This window comes from Oncorhynchus nerka, linkage group LG11, assembly GCF_034236695.1.
Source record: "Oncorhynchus nerka isolate Pitt River linkage group LG11, Oner_Uvic_2.0, whole genome shotgun sequence".
Classification (NCBI taxonomy): Eukaryota; Metazoa; Chordata; class Actinopteri; order Salmoniformes; family Salmonidae; genus Oncorhynchus; species Oncorhynchus nerka.
The window spans coordinates 35,756,783-35,772,260 of NC_088406.1; the positions used below are offsets into that span (position 1 = coordinate 35,756,783).

Sequence of the window (15,478 nt, forward strand, 5' to 3'; positions counted from 1 at the left end):
TTATGATTTCTTAGTTTAATTTTGTCACATATTAACAGCTAGTTGCCTCTCTCCTAATGCTGTAAGAAATGAACCCCGTTGGAGCTCACCCGACATGCACAGATGCCCTGATCCCTTCAACTCAGCAAGAGATTCAAGCCAGGAACCTCTTTCTTGTGGCTTATATCTGGGGCTTTGGCGGACACCTGCATCCCAGGTCAGACACTGTTATTCTGTTTTATTTTCAGTCAAGTCTTATAATCTCACAACTGTACAGGACTTGATAATACAAAATATGATTTCTATATTTCAGACACTGGCCCCAGTTTGACTTGCTAGCTCGTGAGGCGCTATTTGAGAGCCGGTACAGAGTGGAGGTTCCCTCTGAGGGGACGGTCTTTGAACACTTTTTTAACCTGAGTGAGGGGATGATGGGAGACACTAGCAACCCCATCAACTGTTCCAGGAGCAAGAGCCCACAGATGGTCTACACAACTGTCCCCCAGGTTAGCCCCCCAATCTTCCAACTGTCATAATGTGTGGTTTTACTGATTTGATTGCATCTAGAGGTTGGAACCAAAATTATTTTGTAATAGTTTCGTTCTGAACAGAAGCATTTTTTTCTCATTATGTTCCACGTTCTTTCTGTTCCTTTTTAAACCTTAAACCACAGAAATATTTTTTTTTACATTTAACTCAACATTAAATAACTTCACCAATCACATCGGATAGAACAGCTTGCAATGGTGTGGGCAAAAGCTGTAGCTATTTGCATGCATTCATTAGACAAGTATAGGGCGCAAGATGCAATTGAAATTTTGCCGGTGAGGAGAAAGCGAGAGAGGGTGGAGGAAGCTGCTTGCTTTGAACGCTCTGGGCATCTCGTTGCTATGACATGCATAATCTGAATTAGGCCCACAGAATTATGCCTACGGAGGACCAGTTTCTATGAAGGAACTTTTAATGTCTTTGAACTTCAGAGAGTTGGTTTAACGTTGGACCAAAACTAGCTAACAAGCTTGTGTGTGCAGAGCACCACCAGAATTGAAATAATAACACATCTTACCTTTTTGTAGTTAATAAATCCAATGTGAAACCTGATAACTGTAGCGTCCTTTAATAGCATTGAAAAAGTTAATCCATTCTTCTCTAATTAAAAATCTCTCATCCTAAATTCTGTATCAAGCTTGTAATGTCAGTAGTAGGCTAGTAGACTACACTTCGGAAGGGGAGGGGCAGATAGCCTACACACACACACAGTGGCTAAAATTTTAATCTGGCAGGCAGGCAGACACTGGAATAAGAGTGAAGGCTTTGCACTTTGTTGTGTTTTTTTGTGTGAATGGAAAAAAAATCCCTGGAACGTAAAATAACGTAATTAACCGGTTCCCATGCTTTTAAAATAACGATTCTGTTCCAGAACAGTATAGATCACTTTCGTTCCCGGTTTTGATTCTGTTCCTCGAAAAATGTCATTATTTTCCAGTTGTTGGTTCTATTCCCTTAACCGGTTCCATTCCCTGATTGTATTCATATCACACTGTCTATTTTCACATACATCCATGCTGTCCTTATTCACTCAGTATGAGAAATATGCCTACCTGCTGGACCTGATGTTGGAGGCCAAACAGCCAGCGATGCTGGTGGGAGAGGCAGGCTCAGGGAAGACCATGCTGTGTCATTCTCTATTAAGTCAGGACAGGGCACACATCCGCCTGCCTGCCAGCCCACGCCTGAGATCCACTGACCTGCGCAACGTGCTGGAGAGCATGGGCTGCCAGAAGACCCGGTTAGGAACCATGGGTACTATGATCAAGCAGCCTGGACTGCTCCTGTTTGTGGATGACCTCCATGAAGCTCCCTGTGGTGAGTTAGTAGGAACCCTGCGTTTGTGAATGAGGTTTTTTATTTTAATTTGTGAATATTTTAAAGATAAATCTAGTTTGCATCCCAAATGGAATCCTACTCCCTATACCGTGCTCTACCTTTGCTACTTTTTACCCGGGGCCCATATTTTTGGGGGGATTTTTGAAGATTTGTTTTTGTGGATATTTTTCATTATCAAAGATAAATCTAATGGTAACCCAAACTCTGCTCTTCTCTTTACTGTAGATGCTTTTGGAAAGACGTCCATGGCTCTGGAGACACTGCGGCAGTGCATTTCTCGGGGCGGCGTTCTAACTTCAGATGGTTATCATTTCAAGCTGTTTAGTTCCGGAGCTATCAGCTACTTGGGTACCTGCCGCACATCAGGAGTGGGCAACCAGTCAGATTGCAATCGGATCTCCTCCCGCCTCTCCCGTCACTTCTCCATCTTGGTGCTGCCCAGCTTGTCTATAGATGTTTTATTCTCCATCCACTCTCCACAGCTACAGAACTGGCTCAAAGAGTTCCCATGCATGCCCAGGTACATGGATATGGCACGATGTATCATCACTGCAACCTTAGACCTGTATTATGCCGTGTGTGAGCAGTTCCAACCCAACGTCCACAGGCCACACTTCCTCTTCTCCATGCATGACCTGCAGAAGGTGTTTCATGGCATATGCTTATGGGCACCGCGCAACTCTACCAGACAATCACTCCAGAAGAAGATTAGCCTCAGGGTTCTTCACTCTTCCTCTGCCCTGCCTTGCTTTGCTCCAGCCACACTGGGCCCTGCAGCCAACATGCTCAACATAGCTCGTCTGTGGATGCATGAGTGTCTGCGCACATTTGGAGACCGGCTGTGCTCAGAGGATGAGGGCCAAGCGCTGGTGTCACTGATGGCCAAGGTGTCAGAGAGACACTACAGCAGCAGGATGACAGTTAAACTCCAGACTGCAAGAGCAGAGGACACCCCATGTGCTGCATCAACTAAGCCTAGCACACATATACCCCCTCCTACACCAACAGACTACCAGAAGTCAAGCCATCAGCGACCATCCACTCCAAATCAGCCTGCCAAGTCCCCATTGCCTATTAAGGCTGAAACACACACAGAACAGGAGGAGCAAGCAGAGTTTTCTGACAGGGTGAGCAGCTCAGACTCCAGCTCATGGGGCAGTAGTGAGGATGATTTATTTGGTGAGATCTACCCCCCAAAACAAGAAAATGACAAGAAAAAGCATGTGAAGAAACCCCTCAAGAAAGATGTCTCTCTTTTTCAACCGACACAGCTCATATCAAGCTCACATCAAGCACTGGATCCCTCTCCTCCAAAAGGACCTAAACCAGTCAATCAGTCAGACTGGAAGAGGAGCCATAAGCTGTGTGAACAGACCCCACAGACTGAGCCCAGCCCAGCCAGGCCCCTTGTGCCTTTACAACTCCTGCAGGACATGGAGACTACTATTCAACATGTTGTCTTTAGTGTAGAGCTATTGGAGCCGCTCCCTTCCATGTCTCAGCAGCACAATTTCAAACGCAACTCTGCCTACCTGGAAAGAGACCTGGGGTTACTAGTTCAGCAGCTGGCTTTCACAGTCAAAAGCAAAGAGGAGGAGGAAGAAGAGGAGTTTGATGATAACTACAGGAGCACCTCTAGTTACACTGTGCACAGGCAGAGGGTATGTCAGCTGGTGCACGTCCTCAGGGCTCTGCTCATACCTGGCGGGCATGGGGCTCTGTTTGGGGCTGTGAGAGGCACAGGCCGAAAGACCACAGTGCGTTTAGCTGCCTATCTCACTGGCTATCAGTTGATAGAGGTGCATCCTGGGAATGAGAGTCAGTTGCGTGAGATGCTGCGGGAGGCAGGTGGCCAGGCAGGCGTGCACGGTGGCAATGTGGTGATACTTGTCCACGAGGAGACCAGTCAAGCTGCCAGAGATGAACTGATAGTGGTGATGGCTGATGGGACCTTCCCAGGGCTCTACTCTGATGAGGAGCTGAAGAATCTGGTGCTGAGAATCAACGCTCTCATCAAGAACTCACGCAATCGCCTACGAGATGACCAGGCCCTTGAGAAGTAAGAAAATAGGTGTTTCTACAAATTACTTTCTGTATACACTACTAATAGTGAAGCCATCACAACTATGAAATAGCACATATGGAATCATGTAGTAACCAAAAAAGTGTTAAACAAATCTAAATGTATTTTATATTTGAGATTCTTCAATTAGCCACCCTTTGCCTTGATGACAGCTTTGCACACTCTTGGCATTCTCTCAACCAGCTTCACCTGGAATGCTTTTCCAACAGTTTTGAAGGAGTTCCCACATATGCTAAGCACTTGTTGGCTGCTTTTCCTTCACTCTGCGGTCCGACTCATCCCAAACCATCTCAATTGGGTTGAGGTCGGGGGATTGTGGAGGCCAGGTCATCTGATGCAGCACTCCATCACTCTCCTTCTTGGTCAAAAGCCCTTACACAGCCTGGAGGTGTGTTGGGCCATTGTCCTGTTGGAAAACAAATGATAGTTAGACTCACATGCTGACCAGACCGGACACGTCGCATGCGCGAGCGTCGCAAAATAAAATTAGAAATCCATGTTATTCAATTATTGCGTGCGCGCCAACGAGCGTCTGCGATGCCAAGGGCTAAAATAGAACTCCTTTCTCATTTCTGAGGTAGATTGCGCTGAAAGTCCTGCCTCTTCCATCTTCTCATTGGTTTATAGAAGCAGGTACCCACATGCCATCTCCTCATTGGTTATACCCACGTGGGTGATTGAAAGACTGTTTTGCCGGTCGTCGTGGTAATACTATGAAAGTTTAGATGCGATCACCATATAAGTTCAAAGATGAAAAAGCCTGGAAGAAAGAGAGATGACTAGAAATGATTCGGTTGGCTGTTTTATGTGTGGATTAATTGTCAGAGTAGAGGACCTTATGCATTTCAGGTAAAATAACAACTCAATATTTATATCCCAGGACAAATTAGCTAGCAACAGCAAGCTAGCTAAATAGGACAAATTAGCTAGCAAGCGCAAGCTAACTAGCTAAATTGCCATACATGTTTAATGCTTTTCGACCTGTCCCCAAATTAATGTCATTACTTCAGAGTTTGTTTTGATATTTTAACCTGCGTGTCGTGATCGTGTTTGTTGTAGGGGGACAAAATACATTTCTGCACGATGGCACACGCTTGGTGGTTTGGGTTCCGTGTAAGCCCAAACGAGATGGGATGGCGTTTTGCAGCAGAATGTTGTGGTAGCCATGCTGGTTAAGTGTGTCTTGAATTCTAAATAAATCAGTGTCGCCAGCAAAGCACCGCCACACCTCCTCCTCTATGCTTTACGGTGAGAAATACACATGCATAGATCATCCATTCACCAACATCACGTCTCAAAAATACACAGCGTTTGGAACCAAAAACTCCAGACCAAAGGACACATTTCTACCGGTCTAATGTCCATTGTTCATGTTTCTTGGCACAAGCAAGTCTCTTCTTATTGGTGTCCTTTAGTAGTGGGTTCTTTGCAGAAATTCTGAAGGCCTGATTCACACAGTCTCCTCTGAACAGTTGATGTTGAGATATCTGTTACTTGAACTCTGTGAAGCATTTATTTTGGCTGCAATTTCGGTCCTCATGAGAGCCAGTTTCATCGTAGTGCTTGATGGTTTTTGCGACTGCACTTGAAGAAATTTTCCCGAATTGACTGACCTTCATGTCTTAAAGTAGTGATGGGCTGTCGTTTGTCTTTGCTTATTTGAGCTGTTCCTGCCATAATATGGACTTGGTCTGTATACCCCCCTGTCACAACATAACTGATTGGCTCAAATGTATTAAGAAGGAAAGAAATTTCACAAAGGAACTTTCAACGAGGCACACCTGTTAATTGAAATGCATTCCAGGTGACTACCTCATGAAGCTGGTTGAGAGAATACCAAGCGTGTGCAAAGCTATCTTTGAATATAAAATATATTTTGTTTCACACTTTTTTTTGCTTACCACATGATTCCATATGTGTTATTTCATAGTTTTGATGTCTTCACTATTATTCTATAATGTAGGCAATAGTACAAACAAAGAAAAGCCCTTTAATGAGTAGCCCAAACCGATCCAGATGAAGCATGCATCAGTAAGAAAAAAAGATTAAAACATTGCGAGTCGCCAGTTCACTAATGTTTTTTAGTTTTTTTTTATATAACTTTTTTACTAATACTATACTAATCTTGTGGGGACACAATTGATTCCCATTCAAAATCCAATTTTCCCTAAACCGAACCTTTTATAAATAAAAAAAATTGGGTGTATTTGTGGTCCCCACAAGTATAGTTAAACAAACACACACACACAGGGCGCTTTAGCTCAGAGGAGTCAGCTCAGACAGATCCAGCTCAACTCCTGGGGCCGGATTCACAAAACCGTACGTTTTTTCGTAAGTAATCTTTTGTGAATCCGGCCCCTGAACTCCATCAGTATCAAATATTAATTTAGAATGGAAAATGAATGTTCATGCAACACTTGTTAGTAATATTAAATAATATCGAACAGAATCGCACCGATTTGTACCACTAATCAAATCGAATCACACTGAATCGTTTCAAACAAAGTATTGTATCGGAGCCCATGTATCTAGATGCGTATCGAATCGTGCTTGTAAGGAAAGATGCACATATCTACTAAAATGTGACATTTTTTTATGTGTGTAATATGAGATTCCCTTAAATGTCATTATTTGAAAGACCATTGTGATTTTTGATGCAGGTATTTCAGACAGACCCAGAGGAATGTGCATGTGTTCCTGCTGCTGCCCTTCTCCCCAGACACCAGTGAGATGCCTCCTGAGAACGCCTCAGTAACCCTGGCAGTGGCGCACATGACCAAGGCTCTCAGCCTCTGCTGCTGTGTGGAGGTATACCAGCCTTGGTCCACCCAGTCCCTTGTTGAGGCAGCCTTTTGTCGCCTCAGAGAGAGCCTGCAGATACCCGACACAGAAAGCAAAGGTTGGTTTATCTTGAGTTTGTCCCAAATGTCATCCTATTCCCTATATAGTGCACTACTTTTGATCAAGGTTCATAGTGCACTATTTTTGACCAGAGCCCAAAGGTGGGAATAGGATGCCATTTGAGAATGATCCATGATTTATTTCCAACATAACATTTACATCATGTCTCTGTTAACACAAATTAATAAAGAATTTATACATGTATCTAATGTTGCTGTTATGTACCTTCCGTAGTGGACAGAGATGTCTTAGTGGGCAGTATTTCTGAGGCCATGGCAGGGATCCACCAGTCTGCCTGTAAATATGCCTCCATCCTCCACCCGGACCTCCAGCCTTTCAGCCCCCAGACATTTTTGGAGCTGATCGCTCACTTCTTCCACCTCTGCAGCCACCTCTGTGAACAGGGCCGGGGCCAGGCCAACAGGTGAGGAGGACGTATGGCTTGTGTGCCAAATGGCACCCTATTCCCTACATACTACACAACTTTTGACCAGAGCTCACATATTAGTGCACTATATGTGGAATAGGGTGCCATTCAGTACACAACCAGGGACTTCCTTTGTATCTGTTATCAATCAGACACAAATACCTGGAAAATTGGTTTGTCTAAGAATGTAAAGCCCGTAACAGTAATGTTTAGTTCTATTTTGTGTTGTAGAAAATGAGCTGTCAAAATGTGTCAAACTTACATGTATCCATCTTGCTCCCTCAGAGTGTCAACAATCTTGGCCCGTGTGAAAGACATGACAGACACAGCTGAGCAGAACAGCCAGGAAGTTGTCAGACTGAAGAGGAAGATTGCAGAAACACAAAAGGTAACCAACTGGAAAAACTAACGTACATGTCTGGCTCTAAGGAGAGCACTGAGTTACAGTACCAGTCAAATGTTTGGACAAACCTATTCATTAAAGTTTTTCTTTATTTTTACTATTTTCTACATTTTACAATAATAGTGAAGACATCAAAACTATGAAATAACACATATGGAATCATGTAGTAACCAAAGAAAAGTGTTAAACAAATCAAATATATTTTATATTTGTGATTCTTCAAAGTAGCCACCTTGATGACAGCTTTGCACACTCTTGGCATTCTTTCAACCAGCTTCATGAGGTAGTCACCTGAAATGCATTTCAATTAACAGGTGTGTCTTGTTAAAAAGTACATTTTTTGAATTTCTTTCCTGAGTGCGTTTGAGCCAATCGGTTGTGTTGTGACAAGGTAAGACCAAGACCATATTATGGCAAGAACAGCTCAAATAAGCAAAGAGAAACGACAGTCCATCATTACTTCAAGACATGAAGGTCAAGTTTCTTCAAGTGCAGTCGCAAAACCATCAAGCACTACGATGAAACTGGCTCTCATGAGGACCGACACAGGAAAGGAAGACCCAGAGTTACCTCTGCTACAGAGGATAAGTTCATTAGAGTTACTAGCCTCAGATTGCAGCCAAAATAAATGTTTCACAGAATTCAAGTAACAGACACATCTCAACATCAACTGTTCAGAGGAGACTGCGTGAATCAGGCCTTCATGGGTGAATTGCTGCATGAAACCACTACTAAAGGACACCAATAAGAAGAGGAGACTTGCTTTGGCCAAGAAACACGCGCAATGGACATTAGACCGGTGGAAATCTTTCCTTTGGTCTGATGAGTCCAAATTTTAATGGATTGTCTCTGCATGTGTGGTTCCCACTGTGAACCATTGAAGGTGGAGGTGTGACGGTGTGGGGGTGCTTTTCTGTTGACACTCAGATTTATTTAGAATTCAAGGCACACTTAACCAGCATGACTACCACAACATTCTGCAGCGATATGCCATCCTATCTGGTTTGCGCTTAGTGGGACTATCATTTGTTTTTCACCATCACCCAACACACCTCCAGGCTGTGTAAGGGCTATTTGACTAAGAAGGAGACCCACTGCAGCCAAAAGGGCTCAGCATTTATGGGAACTCCTTCAAGACGGTTGGAAATGCATTCCAGGTGAAGCTGGTTGAGCGAATGCCAAGGCAAAGGGTAGCTACTTTGAAAAATCTAAAATATATTTTGATTTGTTTAACACTTTAGTTACTACATGATTCCATGTGTTGTTTCATAGTTGTGATGTCTAAACTATTATTCTACAATGTAGAAAATAGTAAAAATAAAGAAAAACCCTTGAATGAGTAGGTGTCCAAACCTTTGACTATTACTGTACAGTCGTGGCCAAAAGTTAAGAATGACAAATAATAATTTTCAAAGTTTGCTGCTTCAGTATCTTTAGATATTTTTGGCAGATGTTACTATGGAATACTGAAGTATAATCATTTCATAAGTGTCAAAGGCTCTTATTGACAATTACATGAAGTTGATGCAATATTTGCTGAGTTGACCTCTGCAATCTGCCCTGGCATGCTGTCAATTAACTTCTGGGCCACATCCTGACTGATGGCAGCCCATTCTTGCATAATCAATGCTTGAAGTTTGTCAGAATTTGTGGGTTTTTGTTTGTCCACCCGCCTCTTGAGGATTGACCACAAGTTCTCAATGGGATTAAGGTCTGGGGAGTTTCCTGGCCATGGACCCAAAATATCGATGTTTTGTTCTCCGAGCCACTTAGTTATCACTTTTGCCTTATTGCAAAGTGCTCCATCATGCTGGAAAAGGCATTGTTTGTCACCAAACGGTTCCTGGATGGTTGGGAGAAGTTGCTGTCAGAGGATGTGTTGGTACCATTCTTTATTCATGGCTGTGTTCTTAGGCAAAATTGTGAGTGAGCCTTTTTTATTTTTATTTTTTATTATTTCACCTTTATTTAACCAGGTAGGCTAGTTGAGAACAAGTTCTCATTTGCAACTGCGACCTGGCCAAGATAAAGCATAGCAGTGTGAGCAGACAACACAGAGTTACACATGGAGTAAACAATTAACAAGTCAATAACACAAAAGGAATAAAAAAAGGGGAGTCTATATACATTGTGTGCAAAAGGCATGAGGTAGGCGAATAATTACAATTTTGCAGATTAACACTGGAGTGATAAATGATCAGATGGTCATGTACAGGTAGAGATATTGGTGTGCAAAAGAGCAGAAAAATAAATAAATAAATAAAAACAGTATGGGGATGAGGTAGGTAAAAATGGGTGGGCTATTTGCCGAAAGACTATGTACAGCTGCAGCGATCGGTTAGCTGCTGAGATAGCAGATGTTTGAAGTTGGTGAGGGAGATAAAAGTCTCCAACTTCAGCGATTTTTGCAATTCGTTCCAGTCACAGGCAGCAGAGAACTGGAACGAAAGGCGGCCAAATGAGGTGTTGGCTTTAGGGATGATCAGTGAGATACACCTGCTGGAGCGCGTGCTACGGATGGGTGTTGCCATCGTGACCAGTGAACTGAGATAAGGCAGAGCTTTACCTAGCATGGATTTGTAGATGACCTGGAGCCAGTGGGTCTGGCGACGAATATGTAGCGAGGGCCAGCCGACTAGAGCGTACAAGTCGCAGTGGTGGGTGGTATAAGGTGCTTTAGTGACAAAACGGATGGCACTGTGATAAACTGCATCCAGTTTGCTGAGTAGAGTGTTGGAAGCAATTTTGTAGATGACATCGCCGAAGTCGAGGATCGGTAGGATAGTCAGTTTTACTAGGGTAAGTTTGGCGGCGTGAGTGAAGGAGGCTTTGTTGCGGAATAGAAAGCCGACTCTTGATTTAATTTTCGATTGGAGATGTTTGATATGAGTCTGGAAAGAGAGTTTACAGTCTAGCCAGACACCTAGGTACTTATAGATGTCCACATATTCAAGGTTGGAACCATCCAGGGTGGTGATGCTGGTCAGGCGTGCGGGTGCAGGCAGCGAACGGTTGAAAAGCATGCATTTGGTTTTACTAGCATTTAAGAGCAGTTGGAGGCCACGGAAGGAGTGTTGTATGGCATTGAAGCTCATTTGGAGGTTAGATAGCACAGTGTCCAAGGACGGGCCGGAAGTATATAGAATGGTGTCGTCTGCGTAGAGGTGGAACAGGGAATCGCCCGCAGCAAGAGCAACATCATTGATATATACAGAAAAAAGAGTCGGCCCGAGGATTGAACCCTGTGGCACCCCCATAGAGACTTCCAGAGGACCGGACAGCATGCCCTCCGATTTGACACACTGAACTCTGTCTGCAAAGTAATTGGTGAACCAGGCAAGGCAGTCATCCGAAAAACCGAGGCTGCTGAGTCTGCCGATAAGAATATGGTGATTGACCGAGTCGAAAGCCTTGGTAAGGTCGATGAAGACGGCTGCACAGTACTGTCTTTTATCGATGGCGGTTATGATATCGTTTAGTACCTTGAGCGTGGCTGAGGTGCACCCGTGACCGGCTCGGAAACCAGATTGCACAGCGGAGAAGGTACGGTGGGATTCGAGATGGTCAGTGACCTGTTTGTTGACTTGGCTTTCGAAGACCTTAGATAGGCTGGGCAGGATGGATATAGGTCTGTAACAGTTTGGGTCCAGGGTGTCTCCCCCTTTGAAGAGGGGAATGACTGCGGCAGCTTTCCAATCCTTGGGGATCTCAGACGATACGAAAGAGAGGTTGAACAGGCTGGTAATAGGGGTTGCGACAATGGCGGCGGATAGTTTCAGAAATAGAGGGTCCAGATTGTCAAGTCCAGCTGATTTGTACGGGTCCAGGTTTTGCAGCTCTTTCAGAACATCTGCTATCTGGATTTGGGTAAAGGAGAACCTGGAGAGGCTTGGGCGAGTAGCTGCGGGGGGGGGCGGAGCTGTTGGCCGAGGTTGGAGTAGCCAGGCGGAAGGCATGGCCGCTGAGAAATGCTTGTTGAAGTTTTCGATAATCATGGATTTATCGGTGGTGACCGTGTTACCTAGCCTCAGTGCAGTGGGCAGCTGGGAGGAGGTGCTCTTGTTCTCCATGGACTTCACAGTGTCCCAGAACTTTTTGGAGTTGGAGCTACAGGATACAAACTTCTGCCTGAAGAAGCTGGCCTTAGCTTTCCTGACTGACTGCGTGTATTGGTTCCTGACTTCCCTGAACAGTTGCATATCGCGGGGACTGTTCGATGCTATTGCAGTGCGCCACAGGATGTTTTTGTGCTGGTCGAGGGCAGTCAGGTCTGGAGTGAACCAAGGGCTATATCTGTTCTTAGTTCTGCATTTTTTTGAACGGAGCATGCTTATCTAAAATGGTGAGGAAGTTACTTTTAAAGAATGACCAGGCATCCTCAACTGACGGGATGAGGTCAATGTCCTTCCAGGATACCCGGGCCAGGTCGATTAGAAAGGCCTGCTCACAGAAGTGTTTTAGGGAGCGTTTGACAGTGATGAGGGGTGGTCGTTTGACTGCGGCTCCGTAGCAGATGCAGGCAATGAGGCAGTGATCGCTGAGATCCTGGTTGAAGACAGCAGGGGTGTATTTGGAGGGCCAGTTGGTCAGGATGACGTCTATGAGGGTGCCCTTGTTTACAGTTTAGGGTTGTACCTGGTGGGTTCCTTGATGATTTGTGTGAGATTGAGGGCATCTAGCTTAGATTGTAGGACTGCCGGGGTGTTAAGCATATCCCAGTTTAGGTCACCTAACAGAACAAACTCTGAAGCTAGATGGGGGGCAATCAATTCACAAATGGTGTCCAGGTCACAGCTGGGTGCTGAGGGGGGTCGGTAGCAGGCGGCAACAGTGAGAGACTTATTTCTGGAGAGAGTAATTTTCAAGATTAGTAGTATGAACTGTTTGGGTATGGACCTGGAAAGTATGACATTACTTTGCAGGCTATCTCTGCAGTAGACTGCAACTCCTCCCCCTTTGGCAGTTCTATCTTGACGGAAGATGTTATAGTTGGGTATGGAAATCTCAGAATTTTTGGTGGCCTTCCTGAGCCAGGATTCAGACACGGCAAGTACATCAGGGTTAGCAGAGTGTGCTAAAGCAGTGAGTAAAACAGTGAGGCAGGTTACCGGAAGGTATAAACAAATTAAAAATCGAAAAGAGAAAGTAAATATGGGTCCAGTGAGTGTTTGGGACGTGGCGATTCAGACGGTTAGCAGGCCTGTGCTAACAAGCTAACAGTTAGTAGGCCAGGGCTAAACAAGGTAGCAGTTAGCGGACCGGGGCTAAACAAGCTAGCAGTTAGCAGGCCGGATTAGCAAGCAAGGAGATAGCAAGGGCTAGAAAGTTAGCCTTTGGGGGACGTCGCGATGGGGTGAGTCTGTTTATTCCTCTTCATGCGGTGACATCGATAGACCGGTCGTGGGTCCGGATATTGTAGCCCAGGAGTATGCTTCGGTGGTAGCACAGGAGCTCTGGCCGGGCTAGCTTCAAGCTAAGTGGGTGGAAACGCTAGCCAGGAGTAATCATCCTGGGATTGCGGTTAGCTAGATAGCTAGTTGTGAAGAATCCAGCTGAAAATGTTCCGTTTGCGGTGGGAATCCGGTGGGAATCCGGGGATAAAAATAATAGGTCCGTTATGCTCTGGTTAGAGTCGCGTTGTTCGAACTGGCGAGAGCTTTCCGAGCTAAAGGTTAGAAGATGACCGGATAGCTGAAGACCGCTAGCAATGGTTTGCTGACTGATAGCTGGTAGCTAGCTGGTAGTTAGCTGGCTAGCTTCAGTTGAGGGGTTCTGGATCCAAAGTAGATATAAGTACTTTAGAAGAAAATAGCTACATTGGGTGAGGCGGGATGCAGGAGAGTATTTAGAAGTTGAGGTTTAACAAAATGTTTTAAAAGATATGCAAAGAAAAATATGTTAAAAATATATTTTTTTAAACGATATTTACAAGAGACACGACACGACGTTCGACTGTTACGCCATCTTGGATTTGCCTACTCCCTTCGCTGAGAAGCAACCCCACACATGAATGGTCTCAGGATTTTTGTCCTGTTGGCATGACACAGGACTGATGGTAGCACTCACCTTGTCTTCTCCGGACAAGCTTTTTTCCGGATGCCCCAAACAATTGGAAAGGGGATTCATCAGAGAAAATGACTTTACCCCAGTCCTCAGCAGTCCAATCCCTGTACCTTTTGCAGAATATCAGTCTGTTCCTGATGTTTTTCCTGGAGAGAAGTGGCTTCTTTGCTGCCTTTGACACCAGGCCATCCTCCAAAAGTGTTCGCCTCACTGTGCGTGCAGATGCACTCACACCTGCCTGCTGCCATTCCTGAGCAAGCTCTGTACTGGTGGAGCCCCGATCCCACAGCTGAATCAACTTTAGGAGACGGTCCTGGCGCTTGCTGGACTTTCTTGGGCGCCCTGAAGCCTTCTTCACAACAATTGAACCGCTCTCCTTGAAGTTCTTGATGAGCCGATAAATGGTTGATTTAGGTGCAATCTTACTGGCAGCAATATCCTTGCCTGTGAAGCACTTTTTGTGCAAAGCAATGATGACGGCGCGTTTCCTTGCAGGTAACCATGGATGACAGAGGAAGAACAATGATTCTAAGCACCACCCTCCTTTTGAAGCTTCCAGTCTGTTATTCGAACTTAATCAGCATGACAGAGTGATCTCCTGCCTTGTCCTCGTCAACACTCACACCTGTGTTAACGAGAGAATCGCTGACATGATGTCAGCTGGTCCTTTTGTGGCAGGGCTGAAATTGTTTTTTGGGGGATTCAGTTCATTTGCATGGCAAAGAGGGACTTTGCAATTAATTGCAATTCATCTGATCACTCTTCGTAACATTCTGGAGTATATGCAAATTGCCATCATACAAACTGAGGCAGCAGACTTTGTGAAAATTAATATTTGTGTCATTCTCAAAACTTTTAGCCACGACTGTATGTGTTGCTTCTCTTCAGTGTTCAACATGATCTGTACTGTACCTTTGAAAATCAAATATCTGTGTCCCAAATAGCATCCTTATTCCTTTATGGTGCACAACTTTTGACCAGAGCCCTATGGACCGGGTCAAAAGTAGTGCACTACATTAGAAATATGGGAAACCTCCCAAATGGCACCCTATCAATGGGTTTGCCTGTTTGTTTGTGTTCCAGTGCTTGTACCCGCTGCAGCGTGTGACAGACACAGAGCGAACGCTGTGTGAGCGTGCCCGGCAGCACTGTCTACTGGAGGAGAACAGACTATCTCACCTGGAGGAACAGACTCATCAGGCCCAACAGCAGGCAGAGGACGCCTTCAAGGAGGTCCTACTCATAGATAATATCAGCCTCTCTATCTATATGGTCCCAGTCACCTCTCTGCAATCATCATACTTATCACATTAGCACACTACGCCTGCCTATTCCCTGTATAGTGCACTACTTTTGACCAGGGACCTGATAAAAAATAGTGGACTATGTAGGGAAAAGGGGGACATTTTGATGTTTGTCTTATGTTCCTAATACTGTATGTTGTGTTTCCTTGGACCTACCTAGGTGAGTCCTCTGTACCAGACTGCACTTGATGCTCTTCAGTCTCTGAGCACGTCAGACCTGGTTGAGGTGCGACGCTACAGATTTCCCCCAGACGGAGTGATAATCGTTATGGATGCCATATGCCTGTTATTCAACCGCCCACGCAACTGGGAGAGCAGCAAACAGCTGCTGGGACAGTCCAACTTCTTCCAGGTCAGGGGTCAAATGGGATGAGGCATCATTTTCTATTGGTAGAATATATAAGAGGAATTAAGAAAGTTACGAACTAACC

The 15,478-nt window shown here is 44.9% G+C and overlaps 1 protein-coding gene across 1 annotated transcript in view; it reads left to right on the forward strand.

Moving 5' to 3' along the window:
- LOC115137768 (dynein heavy chain domain-containing protein 1) overlaps positions 1-15,478 on the forward strand; it is a 65,744-nt gene that overhangs the window by 18,226 nt on the left and 32,040 nt on the right. The window contains exons 20-28 of the mRNA XM_065024063.1: positions 67-196; positions 293-485; positions 1,563-1,845; positions 2,092-3,925; positions 6,610-6,848; positions 7,085-7,274; positions 7,563-7,665; positions 14,827-14,976; positions 15,208-15,399. Coding sequence (XP_064880135.1) covers positions 67-196; positions 293-485; positions 1,563-1,845; positions 2,092-3,925; positions 6,610-6,848; positions 7,085-7,274; positions 7,563-7,665; positions 14,827-14,976; positions 15,208-15,399 — 3,314 coding nt within the window. The remainder of the gene's footprint in view (positions 1-66; positions 197-292; positions 486-1,562; positions 1,846-2,091; positions 3,926-6,609; positions 6,849-7,084; positions 7,275-7,562; positions 7,666-14,826; positions 14,977-15,207; positions 15,400-15,478) is intronic.